General features: G+C 38.9%; 1 protein-coding gene across 4 annotated transcripts in view; it reads left to right on the forward strand.

Moving 5' to 3' along the window:
• WDFY3 (WD repeat and FYVE domain containing 3) overlaps positions 1–27870 on the forward strand; it is a 185233-nt gene that overhangs the window by 147972 nt on the left and 9391 nt on the right. For 3 of the 4 annotated variants that reach the window (XM_056360682.1, XM_056360693.1, XM_056360714.1), the window contains 24 exons: positions 292–521; positions 1377–1486; positions 2370–2552; positions 5005–5162; positions 6549–6626; positions 7601–7828; positions 8671–8724; positions 11062–11230; positions 11440–11603; positions 12384–12532; positions 12800–12920; positions 13331–13416; positions 13781–13861; positions 14386–14440; positions 14804–14923; positions 15739–15856; positions 16993–17099; positions 17888–18041; positions 20532–20623; positions 20940–21152; positions 23901–24048; positions 25105–25259; positions 25686–25844; positions 27122–27301. In XM_056360682.1, coding sequence (XP_056216657.1) covers positions 292–521; positions 1377–1486; positions 2370–2552; positions 5005–5162; positions 6549–6626; positions 7601–7828; positions 8671–8724; positions 11062–11230; positions 11440–11603; positions 12384–12532; positions 12800–12920; positions 13331–13416; positions 13781–13861; positions 14386–14440; positions 14804–14923; positions 15739–15856; positions 16993–17099; positions 17888–18041; positions 20532–20623; positions 20940–21152; positions 23901–24048; positions 25105–25259; positions 25686–25844; positions 27122–27301 — 3312 coding nt within the window. The remainder of the gene's footprint in view (positions 1–291; positions 522–1376; positions 1487–2369; positions 2553–5004; positions 5163–6548; positions 6627–7600; positions 7829–8670; positions 8725–11061; positions 11231–11439; positions 11604–12383; positions 12533–12799; positions 12921–13330; positions 13417–13780; positions 13862–14385; positions 14441–14803; positions 14924–15738; positions 15857–16992; positions 17100–17887; positions 18042–20531; positions 20624–20939; positions 21153–23900; positions 24049–25104; positions 25260–25685; positions 25845–27121; positions 27302–27870) is intronic. The other variant, XM_056360704.1, reaches the window with a different exon arrangement.

Raw genomic sequence — 27870 nt, forward strand, 5'->3', positions numbered from 1 at the left:
AGCTTCCTAGATTTACCTTGACATTTTTGGGAAGCTTCCTCGTGCACTTTTATTGGAGATTATTAGAAGACTCTTATTGTTAAAAATCAGCAGTATCTTTATAGATGTTAAAATTCTAAGTGTATCATCATTAATTAATGTCATTTTAGTCCTTGAAATTCATGGAATTGTTGACACTTTTAGTAAAATACCGATTTTGAAAAATGAGCATGGGTCAATTCAGGGGAAGATTGTGTGCCAGTAAATTGATTTTCTGCTACTGTCTGATCATGGTTTTTTACTTCACATCAGTCAAAAAGAAGATCTCAGGGACTATCACTGGATGCTATTTATCACTGCCTGAACAGGACCATCTTGTATCAGTTCTCAAGGGCACACAAAACTGTTCCTCAGCAAGTGGCTCTCCTTGATTCCCTAAGGGTCCTTACTGTGAACAGAAACTTAATTTTGGGACCTGGAAATCATGATCAAGAGTTCATCAGCTGCCTAGCTCACTGCTTGATTAATCTGCATGTGGGAAGGTAAGTATCTTAGACAGAAGGTCATTCCAGAACCAGGGCTGTGAAGTATTAAAATGACCTGTTCTCTCTAAGCAGTGACACTCACCTTGTAAGTCAGCAAATTCTGCGTAACTGTTTATAATTTTCCAGCCAGTGAGATGCAAGCAAGCTTAAATGATTCATTTTGAAAAAGAATTATGTTTGAAGAGCCCAGGTATAGAGAACATTGTAACCTACTTTTACAGAGGTATTTTAAAATACTGTCACAAGTGCTTACCTAACCATTTTGTTGTTATGCTTTGATAATTTGAAGTGTTTTCAAGGTAGAAAGAAACACTCGTGCTAAGTAATTAATATTTGAAGGTACCTGTCACTAGATTTATTGTCTATTGAATCATTTCATACAAATTCCATATCTTAGTACTTGGCTATATAACACTGGAGTAAGTCCAGTCAGGCTTTAAATCAGATGCCCATGACAAATGCTGTAGGCACCCATTTTCCTGCATTGCTGCAAACCTGCCTGGCATTTCATTTTCTCTTTCCAAAAAGTTGTACAACTTGTGTTTCGTCCAAAGACACTTGGGAAGCATCAGCAGCAGAAACCCTAATGTTTTCCATTTGTGGCCTCATCTGTTTTGCATTTCTTCAAATATTGCTATCTTCCTCTAGTGACGTCAGTGTCCATGGCATGTCATTTTTCATAAACCTTCAGTGCAGCTTGTGACTGCAGATGATCAGAACCTAAGTGGACAGAAATGAAGATACGTTGCTGTAGTAGCACATATTAATCTTTGTGATACTGTCACAGGGAACCAAATGCTTTAGCTTGTTGGGGTTTTTTTTTCTAGTCGTTAATTCATTGTGTATTTGTAGCAACGTCGATGGGTTTGGATTGGAAGCAGAAGCCAGGATGACAACTTGGCACATTATGATTCCCTCTGATATAGAACCAGATGGAGTCTACAATCAAGATGTCAGCGAAGGTAATCAGAGAGTGGCAAAGTCACAGATGTCTCCTAATGCCACTTCTGTATTGTCATCACTAATCTTCTACCCCAGTTACTCTTAGGGCTGTGTGTGGGGGTGTGTGGGGGTGTGTGTGTGTATAAAAATACCTAAAAAATAGATGAAAAAACACTTAGAAATGCCAAGACAGACATATCCAGGGTAAGTTACTGTTTTGTTAAAATAGCAAGAGCTCTTCATTGTATTCTGGACATATACTAGAATTATAAATACTGCTTTATATGCACTGAGTTAAATGCAGTAGGAATGGTTCATTTTAAGTGTGCACCATAGTTTTGTATCAGCTGGGTCTTACATGAGCCTAGGTAAGAACTCATTGGTATAGGCTCTAAAATTATTATTTAGTGACAACCTCAGGATCTCTCACTCAAAGGAAATTTATGAACTAGCTGTGGAATAAAGGATTCGGTGATGATTTTTTTTTTTTCTTACATGTATATACGCAATACTTATTCCAGTTGTGTACTTTATGCACACAATCATATGTAAAAATATTAAAGCATAATGTGTATGTGGAATTATGTATGTGTTTATAGCCATACTTCTGTAAGATTTTTTTGAATCTTACGTCATTAATAAATGGATGCAGGAGAAGAATCACAACTAATCAGAGGTGGTGTTTCAGATTCACAGAGGAAAAAATAGCCAAAATTAACTATTAGATACTTTCTGATAGGATATAAATGGCAAAAAAGACAGTCTGGCCAGAGGCATTTCACAAGTTGTGCAGGAGTGGAAGATCCTGGAGTGTAACTGCAGAAGTTTAGTTCACTACTGTAAAAATACCAATTCTGTAAGCACTGTAGAGAGCTTGCTGTTTGTGATCTTGTACCTATACAGGTCGCCAACTTCTTTTAAAAGCCATAAACAGAGTGTGGACAGAGCTAATCCATAGTAAAAAACAGGTTTTAGAGGAAGTTTTCAAAGTGACGCTACCTGTCAACGATCGTGGCCAAGTGGATATAACTGTTGCAAGACCTTTCATTGAGGAAGCAAGTTTAAAGTGTTGGCAAAATCATTTGGGTGAGTGTAACTGAGGATTTATCTGTCCTGAATGATAGATTTCCCTGAAGTGAACCGTATGCACTGGACATTTTAATATAGGCTTAGCTTTTGGGCAGCAGTAAGTACTTTAAACTGTCACCATTTAACATGTCTCATTTAGAAACTGTACCATCTATAGGATATACTTACACTCCACTGCACACAGGGCCTTTATCCTGCTTTTGTAAGTCAGACACACGATGCTCCAAAGACCTTATGGGTAAGATTGCTCAGCTTTGGCTGCTCAGTAGCTTTGGTGTGTGGATTACTGTTCCCTTTTGGATATCCTCTGTCATCTGCAGACAAGTAAAATGACTCTTCCCATAGACTAGGCTATGGTGGACCTGCTTGAAAACCTGCAGCTAGGCTTGTGTTTCATTGAATCCTTCCAGCCATTGAGCAAATAGATGTATCGGGTTTTCTGGGCAATTCTTCTGGCATTGTGCTCCCTTATCTCTTTGGCTCTGTAACTAACCTGACGCTTCAGTAGTTTAGAGGGGAGGTAAAAAAGCAAACAAAACCAGAGACCTGAAAGGCCAGATCTTGCTCGTTTAAAAACCAAAACAAACTTGAAACACTCTCTAACTGGACTGGCAACTGTTGGACTACTTTGGCCTGCTGTAATTTCCATCTGAATATCTGAATTCGACATTTCTGGGCTTGTAGTACCTTGTCCCTGTAGTCTAGAGAGAATTAAGCGTCTCTGGCTGAAGTTACACCACATCTAGGGTCTTGCTGTGGTATGTTCCAGGTTCCTACTCCAAAGCTGTAGTTACAGCTAAGCAGTGACTGTCCTCACTTCAGGTTTTGGCTTCCACAGAAGCTGCAGTTCTGTGCTAAAGATGCTAAATAGCATATTGTAGATTACAGTGATGGGGTCATTTAGCTCCTTCCCATGAACACTTGGATTGGGGTGACCTGTGTTGCCATTCTCAGGATTGGATGTGCCAGGCAGGGAGGGGGACCCCTCGTGATCAGGTCTGGGTGCAGCCTGCAAACTCTCAGTCTGGTGATACAATTGGAAATGTGTGACTGAGCAGTCTTTCTCCAGCAGCAGTGATACTGTGACTTCTTGGCTGGGAAGTCTCTTCAGCATAGGAAGCAGCTTTGCAGGAAAAGGACCTGGGAATCCAGGTGGACAACAAGTTAAGCACAAGTTAGCTCTGTGCAAAGAAGGCCAGCTGTTGCTGGACTGAATTAGTGAGAGTTTAGACAGCAGGTAATAAAATTCCATAGATGTGATTCCTTTGATGATTACACAGCTCTAAAGTAATTGAGCTTAACCTGGATGTACAGAAAGCATTTTTCAAAGCTTGGAATACTTGTTTTTGTGGTCTCTGTATTTCTGGATATGTAGATGTGTTATCCCTGGCTGATACTTGCTCATGTTTCCAGTATCTCCCTTACAGTCAGTATATATGCAGAAATGTTTTGAATAGAGTGAAAGATCTTAGGAGAAATTATTGCTATAAGAAAGTAGTGGTGGTTTTAAAAGAAGAAGAAAGCTCAGAGGTGGAGTTAATTAAAGAAACAGTGAGAAATGTGAGCATGTACTTTCTAAATCAAAGGTAACTGACATACAGGACAGTCCATTAGCTGAATATCGGGAGAACGTTAAACTCTTAAGAGAGTTGGACTAAGCTGTGGGGTTTTTTTATTTTTAACCTTCCATTTTAGAGTAAGCATACTAGTCTTGTTGGACTGGACTATCAACTGGGATGGCTGTACGTGCACAAAAAGGTGCAGTAGCCTCTCTGTTCAACGTGGCATATTTTGCTTCCAGATTGGTTAGTGGGGTCGTGTTGTAGCTCCTTTTTGGGTAGAAGTATGGGCTCAGCTGCATTTTTTTCCGCTCGTTTCTACTGTTTATAACATAAATTATATAAATTCTGTTATCTTTGTAACTGTTTTGAGAAAAAAATATTTCTCCAGACGCTGTCTCCCTTCTTTGGAATGCCCATTTGTTCTTTAAGTGATGTAAATCAACAAAAACGAAGTTCGCAGGGGTAGAGGGGAGGCTAGGTGATGGTTTTGTTATACATAGCTGTTTTCATCTCTTCAAACGAGGACAGAATTTATAGCTCATGGACCCTCATCTTGATAATCCATCAAAGGAGTAATGAATCTGTTGTGCTTCATTTCAAAATGCAAGCAATTCCCATATTTCACCTGCAGATCTTTCCTCATACAAGTCGTGAATGTTTGACATGTATGTGAGGGCTGCTGGGCACTCTTAAAACAAATAAATAACTACACAAAACCCCCAAACAACCACCCCACCCACGCAATTCCTCTAATTCCCCAAACATCTACCTTTTTAAAGCGGCAGAAAAGGTTATTCTATTAATAGTATATGTGTGTATATAATGGAGGGAGTTAAAAAAAAAAATCCCCTAAAAAATGCTCCCAACACTTTCTCTTTGTTTTTCAGCTCATGAGAAGAAATGCATCAGTAGAGGGGAGGCTTTGGTTCCAACCACACAGTCCAAACTTTCACGAGTTAGCAGTGGGTTTGGTCTCTCTAAATTAACTGGTTCGAGGAGAAACCGCAAGGAGAGCGGGCTCCATAAACACAACCTCTCTACACAGGTAATTTCTGTCGATTAATAACACGCAGGCTAAAATCCAGCAAGGTATGTTCAGGGTTTATGGTAAATATCCCAGTGTAAGGAATCCTGTGGAGTGCTTGGTTTTCTTTCCCCTTTTGGAATAGCCAGGCTGGGCATCTTGCTTGTGTGAGTCCTAATCTAGTAGATGCAGCTGCGTATCTGTAACATTAAGCCAAGCATTAAACTCTTCAATGTTGGTGAGAGTGCTCAGTTGCTTTATTGCTTTGCTAGTCTGGGTCTTAAATTCAGTTTGCAATACTGCTCTGAAATGGAAGCTGTGAGATAGATGTTTGTCCTTTTTTCTATTCTGCCCCCAAGTTTATGTGGTTTAGGAAGATCCCTATATAAGCATGCATGTATCATAACTAAACAAATGCTGCTTTGCACAGTTTTTATTGTACTACAGAGAAGAATTCAGCAAAACCATCTGTGATAGTAGAACTGGATGCGCACTTTACAAACCTGCTTGCTTAATTAAAAAAAAGGTTAGACCAGAATAGCACTGCAATGATGCTCTCAGTAGGACAGTACCTGGTGGGTCATTGCAGGGAGTCAGTATCAAGTATTTGAGGCACTGAAAACAAAGGAAAGAGAGGAGTCTGAAAGTTTAGGAGGATTAATTTCTTACTGTATTTAGCACTTGAAACACTGGGGACATGTTGTGTCAAGGAGGGCAGGTGTATTCCTGCCGCAAGGAAATGTGTAGCTCCTGTTGATTTAATCAGGAGTTTGTCCCCTGTGGAAAAAAAAAATTAATGTTGCCAGTTCTCTTTCTGATCTGAAAACTAATTTGGTATCTTTGATAAAATAAAGAATTCTCATTGCTCTCAGTCCTTTTCCTGGTGAGCAGGCATACACACTAAAACAAACAGTAAGAAACTCATAAACTGAGCTGACAGGAGCGGTTGCTGGCTGTATCAGTAGAGGGGGCAATAACTAAAAACAGAGATACTGTAGTACAGAGTTGAGGATTTCCGACAAACTAGGCAGCATCCATAAAATATTACTTAAAAGGAAATAGGCAAAAGTAGTAATATTTGTCAGTGCCAATCTTTGGCGGTTTGGGAATGTTCTGAATGTTAGTTAAAATATTTTTCAAATGATTGCCAGTTTCTTCTAAAGGATATTTCTATATATGCATTTACTGCCTTTAAAAATAAAACAAGAAGAAAATAGCAAAAAACCCCAAAACCTTAAATACCGTTGCATGCAGTAGTTTGAAATTCATCATCTAAGTAATTGATTTCTTAGAAAAAATATCCATTGTGAGCACAGTTAGCAAGGTGATGTATTCATAGGCTTTTCATTCAAACAAAATCTTCTTTTATAAAGTGTCATTCTGTCTGTCCTCTTACCTTTGTATTAGGAGATTTCCCAGTGGATGTTTACTCACATTGCAGTGGTTCGGGACCTGGTTGATATGCAGTATAAGGAATACCAGGAGGTATGGTTCAATGATTTAATTACACGACACTGATATTTTGACCTGTTAGGTATACCAGTCCCATTTCTCAATATGGGGCTTGTAAAATATTGGACTGTCATTGGTGAAATGCTTGAATGTGTAGATACATTTTGGTTGTGGATATGAAAACTCTTCTAGCAATGTTACATGTTAAATCTTAATTTTTTTCCAAGAAGCTTAGGTAGTCTTTCCTTAGAAGTGTGGTTTTTTTAAAAAAAGAGATTTGAAATATGCTAGAATATGCTGTCTTTCTAAAACATCATACAAAAACCTAAGAGAAGATGTGGAGAAGCATTGTGTACAAACTCTACTTCTATAGTAACACAAAGAAAATTTTATGATACCTTTCCCAAATCATGCAGAAATAAAAAGTGGCTGATATGTGCCTTCCAGAATGAAATCATTGCACCCTGCGGTTTCTTCCAAACATTCCCAAAGACCTTTGGTTCAAACTAGTTGCTGAGCTACATGCTATAAATCTTGAGAAATCAGCTTCCAAGAGATACAGATCATTGAAAGTGATTAGTTAAAAAAAAAAACACCCGCCAAACTTTACTGCGTTTAATTTCCCTCTCCAGTGTAAATACAGCCAGGGAAAGCCCCCAACAGAATTTTTGTTTTCATTCTTAAAATCCTTTTTCAAAATGAGTGCATTAGCGTTAAATTTCTTTCATATTTTCCATTTAGAAATATGTTTAGTTAATGATACAAACCAAAAGCAAAACTTTCACCTCTTTTTTTACTTCCCCATTTTTTGTTGAGAAGATTACGATATGAAGCCTGCTTTCATGGTAACCAACACTGGAAATCTTATTAAGGTGTACTAGAAAATGCTACTAGAATTATGAATTATTTCACTTCTTTCTGTACTGTAGTAAAAATGTCTCTGTTCATATCAGAGACAGGTTTAAAAGCATCACTCCTGATGCATATACAAATGTCTTTGTATTCAGCGTCAGCAGAATGCGTTAAAATACGTGACAGAAGAGTGGTCTCAAATTGAATATGAGTTACTCCGAGAGAGAGGTTTGTGGGGTCCCCCCATTGGCTCCCATCTTGACAAGTGGATGTTGGAGATGACTGAGGGTCCCTGCAGAATGAGGAAAAAGATGGTGCGAAATGACATGTTTTATATTCAATATCCCTACATGCCTGAAGCCGAGCAAGAAACAAACTTGCTGGTAAGTAGTCAAGATTTTGGGATGAGTAATTTTATGCCCTGTTGTAAAATCCATATTTTTTTAATAAGGTTTTCTTAAGAAACTTACCTTACTCTGTTGGTATTACCTGCTATTTTGTCTGTATGTCCTGAATTGTTGATAAGGTCCGGTTGTTCCTCATAGTATATTTAGGGAAGGGACGGCATCTCTCAGCTGAAAACTAAGTGAACCAGAAGACTAACAATTGCAGCATCAGATGAGGTGTGGTTGCATCAGCTAAGTGATCATGCCACTGAACAGCAGAGGCATCTTCACAAGCCCCTGGAGGCTGACAAGTACCATAACTGTGGGAGGTTTCAGCCTGAGTTCTTGGCCTTATGCTAGATAACATGGTAAAAGTGATCTAAAAAAAAAGAAAAGAAAGAAGAAACCAGACAGGCTATGGGCCTTGGTTTGGGTGCATTTCTGAAATTAAATGTGCTTTCACAGCCCATGAATGTGAACGTGGGCTGTGTAGCAGTATTGCACGTGGCCTTTGGAAGCTTGGCAGTTAGTTCCTGTTAGTTTTGGAACACCATTTTTATGATATGGAGCAGTCTTTATTGTGTCCCTTTAGGCATGCATATATGCATGCAGAGTTTTTTTCCTCGAATTAAGCTTAAGTGTCAAAGTACTTAAAGCAAGCAAACAAAAATTAGCATTCAACCATTTTTAAACCATTAGGTGTATTTGTCTGCTTGCAGCCTGATACACACTAGCTGTAGTGACAGTCTAATTCACCCAGAGTGGAGAACATGCCATCATACATTCTTTTCAAAAGTGTTCTTTTTCTGATGCTTATATAATTGATGCCCTGTTTTCAGTCTGACTTCTCAAGCAGACTTCCTGAGACATCTGATGATACCATTCCTCAAAAGGTAAAGAAACAAGTACACGGACTGAAAGAATGTAAAATAAATACAACTTTTTTTCCTCCTGCATGTTAGGCAACCTTAACAAGGCTTCTACGTTTGGCTTTCGACTTGCTCTTTCAGTAAATACTTCCAGGCCTAAAGGTTTTTTCAAGTAATCACATTAAAAGATGTTACTGTGCTATCCTCAACCTTCACTTAATAAAACTTTCTGTAGATCTTGCCTTCTTTGCTGCACACTAACAGGCTGTGTTGGGCTGTGCTATCACTGTTCTCACTGTGTGAAGTGTTGTGGCTTTGGGATTTCAACTAATGGTCAGTGGAACATGTTTAGTAATGGGCAGCACGATGACTGGGAAGCACTTACTGGGAAAGTAAGTGTCTCTTTCTAAGAGAGGATCTGGTAAGCAGTTCTCCCTTTTAGCCGTAATGGACTGTAACAGGCCTACTACTTAGAGCCCAGGTTAATTTTGTCTTAGCTGACTCTTCTCCTCCTTTTTACTATTAATAAAATACATTTGTTTAAAAAAGATGAATCCTGCCTTGAAAACAACAGACTCGTTTGGAAGTGGCTGCTGTGCAAGCATTTCAGTATTGTGCTGCTTCTGCTAATTACATTCACAGTCTTGCCCATCACTAAGTACAATGTGTAATGTGCGTGCACTCATTTTGAGTTACATTCAACAGACTAACAGATACATATGAAAGTAATCCTATTATACAGAGTATCTAATAGAAATTGTTACTGTTTTCCTTTCTTCATGCTAGCAGTGCTAGTTAGGATTTCTCTTTGTAGGTTTTAAGTTTTTTCCACAGAGGTTTTAAGCATCATCTGGGTGGCATTTTTGTGGTGATGAGTGAAGACTTAATTGAACATAAGTAAACAAATTAGATCAGTACCTTAAATTTCTGGGGGCAGCCAATTTGACCTGAAACAATAAATCTCTGTGTTGCTGATCTTAATCTCTTTATCATCCCAAGCATCCACTTGTAAGAAAACTAAGCTTGATTTTTTGGGGGGTCATTTACTTTCCCACTATACTATCATACAGATGAACACCAAAAAAAGGTAAAAAAATCACATTTTATATATTTCCAGTTATTACTGCAAAAGTGGACAAGGAAAAATCTTGACGGAAATAGCAATGATATTCTGCAATTTACATAATGTAAAGCATTTAACTGGATTAATAATAATAATAATTTGTAATTATCCCAATCTAATTTTGAGATTCATGGGAAATAATGCTACAGAACACACAAAAAACCCCTATTTGTGGTGGAGAACTGAACACATTCACAAAGCTTTCTAAAGTTTGAGTGTGATGTTAAATAGTAGTCAGAGAAGAAAGTTTTCAGCTGTAGTATAAAATCCATGGGGTTTTCATCCATCCATACGCATCAGTGTGTTTTAATTTTGGAAAGGCTCTTTAATACCTCTTTGATTTTCACCTGTATCTCCCGTGATCATTCAGATATATTTATTGTCCTCATTTAGTTTTCTATTTTGAATTTTATCTCCATAATCAAGGGAGGAACGTAAGAATTAGCTTATGGTAAGGGATGGAGTGGACAAAGGAGAGAAAAAACCCACCAACCAACTACCAAAGAACTCACAAAAAACCCTCAACAAAACCAACCCCAAACAAAACAAAATACACAAAACCCCCCAAACTAAAAAACCGCCACACCACCAGGGTTTCATAATCCATTGTCACCCAAAGGTACAAATGGTGCTCAAGGAATTACTTTGTTTAAATGGATACTTCTGTGCTGGTCTCCTGCCCACAAACTGTCAGAATCTTTACTAAAAAAAGAAGTGACTTGAATTAGTGAAGACTTTCCAAGCCTTGAAGCTGGTCCCTGGCTGCTTTTAGTTCATACCAACTTCCACACATCTGTATCATTCCCTGAAGCAATTTTTTGTTCAAACTATTGCCCAGCAAAGAAATCAGCTGGCTAATGAATAAGCTGTGTATGTTGTAGGGAGTTATGAAAGTTGATAAAATGGCCATCTGATCTATCAATCTTAAGCACAAGTATCCTGGCCTTTTGTGACAGTTCATAACATACTGGCCATGCTTCTGATTTTCCAGGTTTAGGTTTGTCTGCAGGCTTTTCTGCAAGCCCCTTATTACTTGAGTGGCTGAATAGCTCCCTTGCAAATAGCTGATGGATTAGATCTGCTGATGAGTGTCTGTTTCTGTATGTGTTGGTGTATGACTGAGCACGCACAAAACACTTGATGGGCATGCACTGTGCTGCACACAGTATTCCTGAAACACGTTCACTGAAGTGACTGAGGAGCTGACTGACCAAGCATTTTCTTCAATTATTTCTAAGAAACCTGCTCGTTACCGAAGAGCTGTAAGTTATGACAGTAAGGAGTACTATATGCGCCTGGCTTCTGGAAACCCTGCAGTATTTCAGGATGCTATAGAAGAGAATACAGTGGGTGAAACCACTCAGCAGGAGCCAGAACATGGGGAGGACACTATTGCAAGAGTCAAAGGTTAGATTGTTTTGTTCAGAACTGTTTTCTTTAAATTTATCTGCATTTATATCTTTTCATTCATTTGCATTAAGATAAGCTTAAGGGTCCTGTAGGACTTTTGTTTTTCTGTCTTAGCATTGGATCAGTAATTTCAAAGTTCAATAGGTTTTTGCGAAGTGAATTTTTTTGTGTCAGGTTTTTATTTATCTATCTCTGTTATTCCCCAGGCCTGGTAAAACCCCCCCTGAAACGGTCTCGCTCTGCTCCTGACGGAGGAGATGATGAGAACCAGGACCAATCACAGGATCAAATTGTTGAGGGGAGTTCAATTGATGAAGAGGAGAAGACTGACAATACAACTTTGCTTCGACTTCTCGAAGAAGGAGAGAAGGTACCGTGTACTTTTGAACACACCAAGCACTTACTGTATTGAAATTCCTGCATTACATACTGCAAGCATTAATAAATGTCCTAGATACCTTCCCTGATCTACAGCTGAATTTGTTTAGTATTTCGTCAGCTTCTTCCTTGAAATCAGGTGTGTGCTCTGGTTCAAAGAGATCCTGGGCCAAAACTCCTGTACTGGAAACATTCTTTTTCTTTCCTTCAGCCTGCTAGGGAAAAAAGAACCTGTCCTGAAATGAAAGCTACATGCTACATGCTTGGATTATTACCCTGTTGGCTTAATGAGTCCAGACAGAAAACATATGTTGCAAATATAAATGTTGAACTTGGCAGACTGTCTGTAATTAATTGTTCCCTTCACTGGAATGAAGAACCTTGATAAGTAGTAGTTTATTCCCAAGAAGAGTGTTGAATGACTGTGCTGTGTATTTGGTATTTCAGACTTTGTCTGTCTGAACTATACCAGTAAATACATTTGTCATCATAATCAAGTGGACTACAGGTTCTAAACTATGCTCAAAAAGCATGGTGTGAGTGGATAACTTGGTAAATATATAAGTCTTTCTCGTACAGAGGAGGCTTTATTTAACTCCCTTCCCAAACTGCTGTATCACAAGTGTTGGGTATATCTCTGATTAAGGGGGAAAACAGCAGAATTTTTGCCATATCTGCAAGGGATAACAGTAGTGTCTGGGGCTTGTTCTAACAAAGCAATGATCTAAGCTTGTTAACCTGCTTTTTGCTCAGAGTCTGCTTTTCGTTACAGATTCAGCACATGTACCGCTGTGCTCGGGTCCAGGGCCTGGACACCAGTGAAGGGTTGCTGCTCTTTGGGAAAGAGCACTTCTATGTCATTGATGGATTTACCATGACAGCCACCAGAGAAATACGGGATATTGAGACACTGCCTCCAAAGTGAGTAGATTAGTGGTGAGATTCCTCAATTCTTGATAGCTGAACAAGAAGTATTTAATAAGATTTTTGAGGAGTCAACTCTAAAACAATGTCAGATTCAGAAAGACCTCAGGAGCAGTTTCCTCTGTGCTCACAAATTGCTCAGTGTAGTATGGTATATTGTGAAAATCAGCTGTTTCTGTAACTGGACTCTCATATGAATTAAGAGAATTTTCTAATTTATCGTCTTTTTATCACTTCTCTCTCCCTGTTTATGCTCATTTACAGGATGCACGAGCCAATTATACCTAGGGGAGCAAGGCAAGGTCCAAGTCAACTTAAAAGAACATGCAGCATTTTTGCATATGAAGATATCAAGGAAGTACATAAAAGGAGATACCTTTTGCAGGTAACACAGGCACTGTTTTTGGATTGAGGAGCCTATTCTGGAATTTTTTTATAATGTCATTTTTAAAAAGTAAAATAAATACATGACTGATCAGTATTTGGAAAGTGAAGCTATTACCTGTGTTTCACTATTTGGAAAGTGAAGTTATTGCCTGTCTTTAGGTGCTGAAATTGGGCATCTTTGTTGGAACATTTGGCTTACTATGGTGTAGTTCTGTTTGCCTGTATTAGTGAATTTTAGTGGACCAAAAATAAAACATCTGGCTGTGCTGAGCAAAGTCTGCTTCACCGTAATGTGGTGTCATATATATATGTGTATATGTATAGTATAACTACACTAGTCTGTGCCTGACCTTCAGAGGTGATGAGCAAATGTGTTAGTGTTGACATGGGTTTGTCCTCTGTTTTCAGCCAATTGCAATTGAAGTTTTCTCAGGAGATGGACGGAACTATCTTCTAGCTTTCCAAAAAGGGGTTAGAAACAAAGTTTATCAAAGGTATTGTAAAATAAGGTAGAACATTTTAATCCAAATATTTCCAAATGTCTGTGTGGAGCCATATGTGAGCCTTACAGTGACCTAACAACCAGAAGCAGATTGCAAGAGTGGTGGGTGTTGGGCCGTGGATAACCCTGATAGTAACTTGATGCTGTGCAAAAGAACCACTAGGAAGCACTAATGCCTGTGTGTGAAACTTGTGATATGCATTCAGTGAGAAAAGGGTCATTCCAATTTTGCTGAAGATGTTATGTAGCTGCTCAAAACGAAGTCTGTAACTGTACTAAATGCACGCTGTTTCTAGGGAGAAGACATACCAAGGTCAGAAACTCTAATCTTAATCTCTTTTTAACTGCTGATGCAGGTTTTTGGCTGTGGTGCCATCTCTAACTGACAGTTCAGAGTCAGTGTCTGGGCAGAGACCAAACACCAGCGTAGAGCAAGGGTAGGTGATTCTGTTCCTCACAAGCTCTGTAGCTAATCAGTTTCAAATAAATGATGCTTGCATGAAGGTCGGGATTCACTAGAGTACTGCAACCTTGATGTAAAATTGGACATTACCAAAATAACTTAACTAGTGATGTGCTCCAGTTATTTTAAATGTACTAATATCATTAGCAGCATTGGTATATCTTCTTACTAATTAATATATACTATCAGGATTAACATTATTGGTATACAGATACATTCTGAAAGCAATTGGAGTGCCAAAGCCATTAGACATTTTCCTTGTCAGCAGTCTGTTAGATACGTTTGTACTTGCAGTGAACTGTGTAATTAATGTCCATGATTTTAACAGTATGTGTTTAGAAATAAAAAAAGACTTTGATAAAGTAAGAAGGAACAAAGCCCCATTTTTCAAATTGTTAAAATTTACAAGTTTTGAGAATAAAACTTTGGATTGTCTTGTGAAGATGTAACCCAGATCTTACTGCTAAGTCAGAAAATGCAATTCCTTCTTCCCATTAGGTCTGGCTTGCTTAGCACTTTAGTGGGAGAAAAATCTGTTACTCAAAGATGGGAAGTAAGTATGAAAATTTTGGGGATTTTTTTTTTAACTAAATTCCACGGTTTGTAGTGATACGTAATTAATGAGGGCACATAAGCTGCATCCTCCTAATCAAACAGGTGGTATATACTACTATAGAAAGTGTATCTCAATGTTTTAGTTTGTAATATTTCATGATACCATCATCAAATAGGAAATTGTTATACCATTGAAATTACAAGGTGGGGGGCAACTGTAGTAAAAATAGGGTGAGTGTTGTAATATTGAAATAAGTTTTGTATGTTTGGGGAGAGCTTAACACTTTGACAGTCTGGCAGTATAGACATTGGATTGTTGTAAAGCGAACACTTTACGGTGCTGTTATCTGTCTTCCTTAAGAGAGGAGAAATCAGTAACTTCCAGTACCTGATGCACTTAAACACTCTGGCGGGCAGATCCTATAATGATCTCATGCAGTACCCTGTCTTTCCCTGGATCCTTGCAGACTATGATTCAGAGGTAAATAAAATACCTTGTCAGCAATCTTTTATATGTTGGGAGTTTTTGCAGATATTATAGCTGGCTCATACTGCCTTGGTAAAACTGAGGCTTGTCTTTATCACCAGTTGTTTGATTTCGTCTATTTTGTAATGTTCCTCCTGCTTATCAGTGGGTAGGATATTAGAGATTCTCGGCTGTCCCATGCAGGCAGGTCCTTGCCTGCGCTGATTTTACAGCTGTTACTGGACTGTGCACAAGTGAGGGCTGGGATCAGTAGTTTGTTTTAAGACAGTTGCCTGTGTTACAACAGTTCCTGTAAGTCTTTGCATTAGCTTTCTACTGAATGTCCTGAAGGACATTATGCCCACAGAGAAAGCACGCTTGTCCAGAAGACTGTGGTAGGGGCTGCTGTGAAATCTGGCCCCATGGTGAAGAATTTACTTTTAAAAACGAAGAAACATCCTGTTAATGCTTTTGTGGGCAGCTGTTGCTACCAGCCAGACCATAACTTAAAATATTGTTAAGATGGCTGTTGAGTATTCAAGAACAGAATTAGAGGGAATTGTGGAACATGACAAAGAGAGCAGGGCAAAAATTATCTGGAGCCCATATGTGACTTAAAATAAGAAACACTGACTCTCTTAAGTCGGACTGAAGGACTGTTTTAAGCCTATCCAACATTGTACCTGCTGCATGTGTAGGAAACAAAGATGACAGCCTTAGAAGGTGTGTGGTGTTAAATATGGTAATCAGCAGTATAGAAAGGGTTTGTTTGGTTTTTGGTTTGGGGTGCTTTTGTTTTTATAAAATTGATGTCTGATTTATTTTTAAAGGAACTGGATCTTACAAATCCCAAGACATTCAGAAACCTTGCCAAGCCCATGGGAGCTCAAACAGAGGACAGGTTAACCCAGTACAAGAAGCGATACAAAGACTGGGAAGATCCCAATGGTAAGTAATGATCCATCCTGCAGGAAATGCAGAGGGACGTGTGCTTGTCACATGTCAGGAGGGACTCACAGATTTTTATATAATGGATCAAGAGGTCTGGATATGGATATGCAGAACTCTACCATGGTTTTTAGTGACTCTCCAACAAATACTAAGTTAGAGCAAAGGGGCATCGGTTTTCTTGCTGTGGTGTTTGTTTTAAATCCAAATGACGTATTTTGTTTATATGAAAAAATGAAGACAAAACAGTTGCATATTCAGAGCAGTTTGACATTGTCTAAAGGCTAGCATGGGCAGGCACATGAAGCACACAACCAGCTGTGTCTACTAAGTGTGAGCACTGCTGCAAGAAAATAAGTTGTACGAAAGCATGGGAATACTTCTGCACTAGCAGTACTCTAGCTTTTATCATTTATTATCTTAATGCATTTTTTTTAGCTAAAAAAACCCCACTCAGAATGAGATGCAATTCAGTTACATATTCTTGATTTTAGAGCTTCCTTATATATTGAATATACAACTTGCGTGTTTGGCAAGGCAGCTATTACATGATACATTTCTTCTTGTGTACTTTTATTGAAGACACGAGCCTGTTTAACTACTGCAGTGCTGTTCTGTATCAAACAACAGCAGGTGGCAAAGACGTTCATTTCTAGAAATGGATCAGTATTCTCAAGGAGTACTTACGCAGACTTTTGGCCAGGAAATCAAGAAAGTAAAAGCTGTACAAAATCTGTAGCCAACAATTCTGAGACATATTTCTGCCCAAGCTTTTAATTCCACAGTAACCAATAAAGTTATAAATAAAGTGTTTCTTCGGCAGAAAAATTAACATAGCTGTGCTGCAACATTTCAGTTAGTTAAAATAAAAAAATTACAAACCATTCAGTATTGCTCTGCAGAAGCCCGTTGAATTAGGGCTACTGGACTGCAGCCAAAACTCAAGTGGTGGCTGTGAAAAACCATAAAGCTTTCAGATTCTTGAGAATGAAAATTACAAATTCCAATTTTAAGTGTGTCCAAGGTCATGGAGTAATTAAGATGCACCACTAATTAATTCTTTTTTTCAGTTAGTACTAATTCAGTCACCTAACTGCTTTATTTCTTCTATGTTTATGATTTTTAATCTTGTGCAGGGGAAACCCCAGCTTATCACTATGGGACCCACTATTCATCAGCCATGATAGTGGCTTCCTATCTTGTCCGGATGGAGCCTTTTACTCAGATTTTCCTACGATTACAGGTAAAAATTGCATCATCTCACTTTGTGTTTCTTTCCTGCTGTATATGAGAGACCTAAGTGAAAAATATGGTCAGTCAGCTTTGTTTTCATCAAATATGGTAGAAGAAATACTTCTAGCAGAGTTGTTATTGCCTGGGAGGTTTTTGATGTTTCTTTGTAAGTGATGTAATGGAATTCACACTTTTTTTCCTGTAGCTTGGACATTTTTCTAAGTGTATGTAGAACAAAATATCAGCAAGCAAAAAACAAAGCAAGTTTTATTGTGAAAAATACTTTGCTCATCATGCTTTATTTTTCTGTTGTTGAAAGAATCATATGCCATTTGTTCAGTTCTGTGCTGGAGGTGTTGAAAGATTGTTATTTTAAACCAGTATGTCTATCCAAAGAGCCATTTTAGTACTGAGTGTTAAAATAAACGTTTGCAGAGCCTGGAATTGTTTGCCTGTTTGATGGATAAATGGGTTTTGTAACATTACATGTCAAGTATTTTCCTAGACAGAAGCCATCAGGCAAAAAAAAAGTGGTTCTCTGAAAAGACCAAACTTTGAAATAGGACTAGGTGGCTCTCTTCTTAAAATTCTGTATATCTGTATCTCATTGCTATTTCTGTTTACTATCATTTGCACCAAAAAGTAATGCAGCTGTGTTTAAATCAGTTGTGTTAAAGGAAGAAACATGCTACATTCTATGGTAACTTTATTGGGCAGAGGTTGTTCTGATTTGCCACCTTGGCAAAATCTGCTGTGCTGAGAGATTGATGCTGATGTGCTTCTTGTTGTGTCCTGCAGGGCGGTCACTTTGACCTGGCTGACCGAATGTTTCACAGCGTACGGGAGGCTTGGTATTCAGCGTCAAAGCACAACATGGCAGACGTGAAGGAGCTCATTCCAGAGTTCTTCTACCTCCCTGAGTTCCTGCTCAATTCCAACAATTTTGACCTAGGTAGGCAGAAGGAGCTTGATAGTGTTGCTACAGGTGTAAGAGAAGTGGCAGACAGTCCAACACAAGAAAAGCGTCTTGTAATATGGGCAGAAAAAGGTCTGTTTAACTGCATGAGAAAATTATGAACGACTTGCACGTTTTGACATGAGAGCATAGGCAGGACTACTTCTGATATTTCCTGATACAACATGTTTATTCAGTATTAGATTTGAAAGTCTGAATGATTCAGAACTCATCTTTTAGTCAGGAAGAGCGTAGCTGGAATTCTTATTTCCTCTGTGATACCTCAGGTTTATTTTTTTACATTCATCAGACTTAGGATGTTTTCTCAAGCAGTAAGTGTTCATTTTATGCAGTTAATGCAAAGTTTGTTCTGAGAATTGCTGAACAAGTCGATGAAATACCCAAAAAGGATTTTTGTTTGGAGTGGTGTGTTTTAGTTGATTTTTGGGGTTTTTTTTCACCTGTTCGAAATCCACATATAAATCATGTTTTACTTGGGGTTTCTCTGGTTTGCATTTTTCTCCACATAACTTGCTACTCCATGATGGTGTTCACCATCTTTTTTGCGAATATTTTTATGCTTTACAAAATCTGTTTGACAGTCCTCACTTTTATTAAAGTATTCCTAAAGGTTTTGTTGAAATGTTGCAGTTAGCTTTTGTGAGAGTGATTATTCAACAGCAAATTTCATGTTTATGGGCCGTAGGGGATACATGTCCCTTAGGTTGTATGTCACTCTTAACAGTGGCAGTAAGCTTCTGTTTTCTGAGCTCTGTGCTGTGAATCTAATAGCAATAATAAAGATTAATCAAGTCGTAGGTTTTAATGGCCTCAAAACCTTTTTTCAAAATGTATTGTAAGAGATTCGGAAGCACAACCTGGCAAAAACAAAAGAACGCCCTGCAAAACCTCACCCAATTATATTTCATGCAGAAGGGTATGGCCATTACCTGAAAAATGCTGAGGTCTTGTCCACTCAGCATTGTATCTGATAATTGTGGACTGTGACCATCAGAGTTTAGAAATTCTTCATTGAGCATTTGGAACAACAGTAGGAAAGGTTTCGTTATGAACAACTGTCAAAAACTGTGTGATACTTTTGACTGTGTTATAATCTGTAGCAGTCCTGCTCGCCTTTCCCCAGATAAAAGAGACGAAGGTTCAGTCTGGTGAGGGAAGCATGTTTCTGTTGCAGCAATGTTCTTAGTACTTGTGTACCCTATAAAATTGGAAATTCATTGGTGTTTCTCTGAGCTAACAGGAAGTGTGGAACTGTCTCTTGGCAACAAGCAACAAAACAAGAATATAACTGGGAACAACAAATACACTTTTAGTAATCACAACATGTCACTGTTTAATGTTAAGAGTGGGAAAGGGGCTATCAGGACCCAGATCAATGTATGTGGCCAGATCGTGCCCAGGGGAATCACCAATATCCTTGGGTGTGAAGCCTGTTGGGAATGCCAGTTAGCTCTTTGCTGTTAGGATATGAATATTTAGCCTGTACTCTGTGATGTGTAGCCATTCTCATGGGTAAAACAATAATTCTGTTCTTTGGTACAGAAGGTTTGTATGGTGAAGAAAATAAATCCTGGGATGAAATACTGTTCCCCACCAAGGCTTCTCAGTGCACTTTGCTGTTACACTGTCTTGCACTGGGATTTATTTTCTTCAAAATATACTCTGTTGACATGCCATTGCTATATACATGCTAAACAGGTGCCAAATACAGGAAATTATGTCCTTTCTTAAATTTGGGCTAGCACATTTATTCCAGTTTTCCTCATAGAATAAGAACAAGGATATCTAAAAGAGATAAGAGAATTAACCTTGCTGTGCTGATTTTTCTGGGTACAAAATGGACAGCTGCTATGGTAGCAGTTCCCGGTTAGCAGGGTTGGCTGCTTATGTGCAAGCTAAACTAACATAACAAGATTCTGGTTTTGCAGTGGTTGCAGAAAGCTATTTTACTGGCTCTTGTTTTCATTAACTTTCACACACTGCAGTAGTGGGTCTGTCTTTCCCATGGCAGGGAGAGAAAAGCAGAAATTTACTTAAATAGAAGAATAAAGACAAAATATTGATGTTCCAAGAGCACTTGATGGGGAAACATAAAGGTTGTGAGTACAGACTGTGCATGGTAAAGTTGTGAAGGCTGAGGAGGCATAATCTAATTTATGCTTCTAGCTAGAAAGGTAATGTTTGTTTTGAAGAGCGGGTGCTGAAACACTGTCACATCTTCAAGTCTTAGAAAAGAATATTTTAATTCTTCCTCCTGCAAGCATGAGCAACTGAGGCAGATTTTTTCATGTTTTATTGCCTGACATTTAAAAATGACACAGTATTTTAAAGAAAAGACTGAAGTGGCTTGCTTTTCTTAAAGGAAAGGTGTTAGAATTTGATATATTTTAATGCTTTTTTCACCATTGTTGCAGTTCAGTTTCAATGCTTCTCTCCAATTGTTTTGTTTTCTTTTGTTCTTAATAGGTTGCAAACAAAATGGCACTAAACTTGGTGATGTAATACTACCCCCATGGGCAAAAGGAGATCCTCGTGAATTTATCAGAGTTCATCGGGAGGTAATTTGTAATTTAATAATGGCAACAGAAAACATCAGTTGGGACTTTGCACTGCATATTAATCTAAGCTCGAGTTGTGCAGTTACAGCTACTAGCCAGTCCGTGAATTCGGGGCTGATGGCTAATTGTTGCAAAGGTCTGTAGAACTGGTGTTTCCTCCCCTTCTTTTTTGGCTAGGGAGTACTTGAAGCAAGGCTTTATCAAAACATAACAAGGATATGTCGAAATATATTCTGCATTTTTCTTTGTGGCAGGTGTAGTAGACTCAACTGGTGACGGATACAGCTAGTTTTAATGCATGCCCTTTGAATTTCAGGCTCTGGAATGTGACTTTGTGAGTGCACATCTGCATGAGTGGATTGACTTGATCTTTGGCTATAAACAGCAAGGTCCTGCTGCAGTAGAAGCTGTAAATGTCTTTCATCATCTCTTCTATGAGGGGCAAGTGGACATATATAACATCAATGATCCATTAAAAGAGACAGCTACCATAGGATTCATTAATAACTTTGGACAGATACCAAAGCAGGTATACCCATCATATAATTCTTATTTTCCAGGTGACAGTCAAATTGAAATGTATCAATATAGAATGGGAAAGTTTTAAGAGTGAAACTACCTGGGAGTGTGTTCTATAAATATTCTTCCAATGATGTGAAATCACATTTCCATCATAAATGCAACAACAATCAACTTTGGGCTTTCCTTGATAATAGAAATGTCTTCTTTTTTTTCTTTTTCTTTCCTCTTTCCACCTTTAAAGTAAAGGCAAAGTGAGTTATGGTTCAACTCTAAAAATCAGCATCAAAAACAAAAAAGTATGTTCCCGCTGCAAAGTCAGAGGGGAGCAGTGAAAGTGCAACTTCAAACTGTTGCCTGGTGCTTAGGTATTTTAAGTTTCCCTGTAATGAAGGAATTTCTATAATAACTTATGATTCCTTTTTTTACACCGGTCTCTTGGCACTCTGTAGGGCTTGCCCACATCTTTTATTTGGAGAACGTGTTGGAAAAAACCTCAAAATTTAAATGAAGAAGACTGAATCTTGTAGGACAGCTATAGTTAAGGATTAGTATAGACATGGTTTTGGTGCAGCTTTAAAGTTTGTGTTCTCTTTGAGAGATTGCATTGAAGTATTAAATGCAATATTCGATCTAAAGTTTTACTGTGTGGATTATTAGTTTTTTGGGCAGATGGAGGGTTTCTCTCTCTCTCTCTCTCTCTCTCTCTCTCTCTCTCTTTCTCTCTCTCAGGCATTTCTTTAGGGTTTTTTTCCTGTCCAGTGAAACTTTTAGATGTCATTGGTGAATTTTTGCAGTCTAGATCTGGTGGAAACTCACAGATAACCTTCAGCAGTTCACTGGGAACCCAACCCATGTGCGGGAAACTAGACTACAGCAGCACATAACGTTCCAGGACAGCCACAGGATGTTTCCTGTGGGGACCCTCTAACAGCTGCCTGTGTCTCATTGCTTGGAAGGAAGGCTAAGAACTGCTCATCTATCCCCTGTGGTTGCTTTTTGCCATTTTTTTCCTTGCTCTCTCTCAATAATCTAGATATGTAGTGGGTGTAGGGCTTTATCCTCTAAAGCAATAACCAATCACTGCATTGTGATGAGAATCAGACATAGCTCAGCTAAAGCAGGTAAAGACTGGGGCTGAGGGCAGGGCGGTGGAAGAGCATTGCAGCTGATTTTGGACGTCTGCCTGAATCTTCAAATGCCTGTTAGGTACAGACCTGTGATGAGATCTACCAGAAACTGCATGATGCTTTGCTAGAGGAAATGGGCAGACTGCAATAAATTTGTGAAACTCAGACCTCCTTCCTTAAGTCATTTGTGGTGGTGAGTGCTCTTGGAGCACGTTTTTATGTAACCTTAGAGTTTTGCTGTGACCCTCTGTGACTTTCCCCAGGGGATCTACGGCAGGCTATCTCAGTGACGTGTCTGCTGTGCACTTTTTTACTTCTTTGTTGCATGGAGATGTAACATGAGGGCTACATCTTCTTTAACCCATCTCTTCCACTAGTAATGCACCTGGTGGTTCTGTTTCCCATGTTAAAAAGTTGTGCTGCAAAACATTTCAGAGCTGGTACTGCATTTGGAAGAGGGCCCTCGCAGGCTCTGTGAGGGTCCCAAGATGCCACAGCCTGGAAGGGCAAAGCAGAATTAGTAAGCCAGAGGAGAAGTCACTCAAAGGAGCAAAGAGGGTGGGTTGTTTTCTTGCTGGCATTGGCTTTTTTTGAGATCAGTTGTCCACGTGAACAGTATATGATGTGCCTTCTCCATATTCTCGTAGCCCAGCTAGATGGGAGGCATGTGGTAGCTCAGGGAGAGCTGTGGCACATAGGCCTGTTGTTACCCTTTGTACCCAGAGCGTAGGTGCAAGCGGTAGGAACATGTGTGCATGTTCCTAGCTCAACTGCCTCAGGCTTATGCATGTTTCTTCTGCTTTGGATAGGCAAACGTGTAACATCTCAAAGGGCTGTAAGGAAAATAACTTTGAGCCTTGGAATTTCAGTTTTTCTTTCAGTGCTGTAATAACCTTTCTGCAAAAGAGTAATCAAAATCTTACATACATTCAATGCTTATTAAATGTTACAGTACGTAGCACCTACCATCCAAGACGTTTATTATGAATTTATCACGTGATAAGCCATAGCGTGTGTCATTGATGAACATGACTTATTAGAAGTGATGATCAGCTTGTTTAACGCTATCTGAGATACCAGGAATGGTCACTGAAGCAGTAAAACTGAAATTCAATCACTCATAATGAAAAGCTAGGCAGAAGATAATCAGGTTTGAAGATGTGTTTCTTTTATATGGTTGTCGTATGCAGTCCAATTACATGCCCACCTATGCTGTTACTCTGTTCTTTGGTAGCCTGGCCGCCTCCAAGTGCGTGAGCTGCTGTTTGTGGGACACAGTTTGTTTCAAAGCCAAAAATTAGCTTTTGGTTTGGCCTAAGTTAGAGTTTAATACTGTGTTATGCGTCAACTTGGGGATTTTTGCTTGCTTTACTTCAACTGCTTTTGCAACTGGAGGTAGCTTTAAAAATACTTTGCTTATTATATCCTTGTTGGATTTCACATGATTTGTTGAAGTCTTACTGAAATAGTTGACATAAGTTAGTAGTGAATACTGAGAACAGTTAAGTACCATTTGCTAACCTGCAAAATTTTTAGAAGGTGAATTGGACATACTGGTGATCTTTTTAAGCTTGTGCTCTTGTAAACCTATAATTTTTGATGATAATCAATTTTTTTATGAACTTCAGCTCTTTAAAAAACCACACCCACCAAAGCGTGTTAGAAGCCGACTGAATGGGGAGGCTGTGGGAACCTCTGTGCCCCCTGGTTCCACAGGTGACAAGATTTTTTTCCATCATTTGGACAACTTGCGGCCATCCCTTGCCCCAGTGAAAGGTAAACTGTAAAACTGCAGTAATTATTCCTCTTTCTTTGCCAGAGCATTCAGAGTTTCAACGAGATCATCCTTTTCCATGTTTTGCTTGGTTCTAATATTCTTAATGCCTGTACTTTTGTGAGAAAAACAAATTTAAAATACCCTAAGCTGTAGGATTATGTTCTTAGCTACCTTAAAATGTACTTGGGAAGCACCACACCTGTGCTGGTTTAATATAAGTTTTTTAAAAGAGGGATAAAATTGGGCCCAAGCACCTCTTTAAAGTTTTAATTTAACAAACGATATTCAGGTTACATTGCTTTTGGACCTGCGATAGCCTCAATTTTTGTGATTTTTGTAGCAGAAGGATTCTTTATTATTCTTTTAGTGGCAAGAAATAGAAGTGTTGCCAGGAAAGGTGGTGTTTGATAGCTGTACTGAAACAAAAATGGTGGGGTTTGGCTTCATATCTGACATTGGACCGAACAAAAATTAATTGTCTGTGAGGCAGGTAAATGCTATATGGTGATGTCTTTCCTAGTTGGTCAAATGAATCTGTGCCTGCCTGCTGTAAAGAGAGAAGGACATACTATTACACAGGACATAGTAAGGCTGCGCTGTAGTAAGACAGGAATTTAGAAAGCACTCATCTATATTTGCAAAGCTTGGGGAAAAACAGGTAGGACACCATGGGCTTTAGTTAGGAATGTAGCCTGTGGGAACGCTTGGCCGAGATGTTGGAATCGATACCAGAAATTTACTTTTGCTTGTGCTGAAAATGGTACAGTCACTTTTAATGACCACACACGTCTTGTCTGAAGAACACCTGCAGCATTGCATGTGGGATCAGAGCTGTCTGGGACACTCAGGGTGTTCTCGCCACTGCTGATGGTGCTTAGCTTAGCCCTGCATTTGTTACGAACTTACTGAAAGTTGCCATCATCGCAGTTGAAACAAAGATGTGTGTAACATATCCAGTACAGAGATCCTGCCTTTGCAGAGCATCAGGTATTTAATGGGATCTGATAGTATTTGCCTGGCCTAGCAATAAAACATAACCCCATCTTCTCTTTTAGAGCTCAAGGAGCCTGTGGGACAGATCGTGTGTACTGATAAAGGCATTCTGGCAGTAGAACAGAATAAGGTTCTCATCCCACCTACATGGAATAAAACTTTTGCTTGGGGCTATGCAGACCTCAGCTGTAGACTGGGTACCTACGAGTCAGACAAGGTTTGTAATCTGAAATTTGTTTCAGTGCTGAATGCACCAAAAGCCATTAGTATTCAATAGTGAAAAAAGATCTAACAATGGAAATCTGTTTCACGTGTGAATGAAATAATCTTGGACTGTGTATGTTTTATTGCTCCCTATCTGGTGGCCTTCATCAGAACGCTGGCAGAATGACGTAAACCAATTAATAATAATTTTTTACCGGGTCTGCAAAACATAATTAAATTAAATCTATGCAGTTAAAGCTCATCTCTTGGGAGGCATCTAATGGCAGAGGCTGGAATTGCTTCTGTTTGAGGAAAAACTGCATGTAGCAGCTCTGAGTTACGTAATGGTCCAGCGTGCAGGGTGGCACTCGGGTTTTTATTTTTATCCTACCAAATGCTAATCCTGAGAGCAATTCTTCTTTGTTTTCTTTATTTTTAGGCAGTAATTGTTTATGAATGTTTGTCAGAATGGGGTCAGATACTGTGTGCCATTTGCCCCAACCCCAAACTGGTTATCACTGGAGGAACAAGTACAGCGGTGTGTGTGTGGGAAATGGGCATGTCCAAAGAAAAAGCTAAAGCCCTCACACTGAAACAGGTAAAATACAGTAAAGATGCTTTTTACGTAAATGATGTTACAGGATCAAAAAAATCATGAAAAGGGTATTGCTCACATAATAAGCTTTGAAACCACAAGTCCAGCAGACCTTTGGGGAACTGAGGAGTCGGGGTACTGATCTGCATTGAAAGCAGGCAAAATCTGTTTTCAAAATGACATCGTTCTTAAGGGTGGTTGATCACAAGGAGCTCTTCGGAGAGACGGAGAATTTGGTAGTATTCTTACCAAAATTATACAGGCATGTTTTGTGAGATCATCTGATTTATTGTATTGTTGTATGTAAAATACCTCCGTCTGTGTCAGGGAGGGCAGTGAAGGAGACTGTCTTAAGGTTCAGTTTCCTTTTTGATATTTTTTTGTTTTAAATTACACTTGTGTGATGTATATATTTAAATTACGCTTGTGTGCAAAACTTGCTTTTTCTGGCAGTGATGTTTGTGAAGCAGAGTATACGAGTTCAGGATCACTTGAAGCTTTTCTTGCTTTGTTAATTCAGAACATCAACTTCTAATCTAAAAAAAAAAGCACCTGTGCTTTAAAATCAGTTGTAGCTAAGTGCAGACTGAGTCTTGCATGTTTGCTAAAAAAAAAAAACCAACCAAGCCAAAACCACAAAACCCACCCACAAAAAAAACCCCAAAACAATTACCTCAAAATATACTAGAAGCTGTGATTCATTGTTATAGGTAGCTAGATTGTTACATATTATTGTTACATGTTCCTGTTCCTGTTGGCGCGTTGATAGTAGGACTTTTCCAGAGGAAAGCTTCCACTCAAACTTAAGGGAAAAGGAATTTAGAGAAATATTTAGTAACTTCCCTTGTGTGGTCTCCAACAACTGTCCAAAGCTGTGTTTCCAAAGTGTTTTTTTAAAACCAGTGCAAGATAAAACACTGTCCCTTAAATTTCAGGGCAGCATATTGAAGGCCATTTCACTTAGCCAGTGATTTGTAACCGAGTAAACTGCAGTAATCTGACTGCATTCTAGATTCCTGTTCCATACATTTTTGGAGGTGTTTTTTTTTCAGTAGGCGGCTATATAACATTAGACCCTTGAAATTTGGTTTTGTGGGAGTACTTTTTAAATGGGGAAAAAATATTACTCCTATCACTTTCAGTTACAAAAATAATTGCCAGCTCAGGATTTGTAAGTCAGTTGCATCTTTCGGTAAGACATTAATGTAAGTGCATTTAATGTAATAATTTTTGTGCTCTCTCCTGATTGCAGCTTGTTCCTCCTGACTTTTGTTTTGCAGGCGTTACTGGGTCATACTGACACTGTCACATGCCTCACAGCTTCTCTAGCTTATCACATCATTGTGAGTGGATCACGGGATCGCACCTGCATCATCTGGGATTTGAATAAACTGTCTTTTCTAACACAGCTTCGAGGTCACAAGGCCCCAGTTTCAGCACTCTGTATAAATGAATTAACGGTAAGAAACAAATCCCATTCAGCAACGTGCAGCGGGAACAGTAACAAGTGTCAGAAATTGTTAAACCAAAGAAAAAGCTAGGCTCTTCTGTTAGTTTGGCAAAACTTGTATAACTTGTCTGAAAAGTAACTAGCTGGTTTAGGGTGCGTCGTTTCTCCAGAGGCACGCGTGTGTTTATTCCATGCAGAGTGGCTTGAGCTCAGAAGAGCTTATTGACAGTGCTGGCAGCAGTATAGCTAGTGTGGCATTCAAAGTGGGTTGTCAAACCTACCACAGGAGCTAAGAAAAGATTTCTATGTGATCTTGATTGACTTCTGTTCTTTTACGCTTAACTTAAAGGAGACGGAAGATGCTTTGGATGAAGCTGCAGTGATAATCATAGTGGAAACAGACATGCCCTAAAAGCTTGTCTCTGTGGCAGTCCTATAAGTTACGGGCTGCCACTTATCCAGCTCCCATACATATCAGAAAGGATTTGCCCAACTTGAAACTTTATGTACCTGGTCCGTCAGGGCTGGATGGACCTTGCAGCAACTGAAGCAATAGTAGTGGCTGAAAGCAAGACAAAA

The sequence above is a fragment of the Falco biarmicus genome, chromosome 1 (genome assembly GCF_023638135.1).
Source record: "Falco biarmicus isolate bFalBia1 chromosome 1, bFalBia1.pri, whole genome shotgun sequence".
Classification (NCBI taxonomy): Eukaryota; Metazoa; Chordata; class Aves; order Falconiformes; family Falconidae; genus Falco; species Falco biarmicus.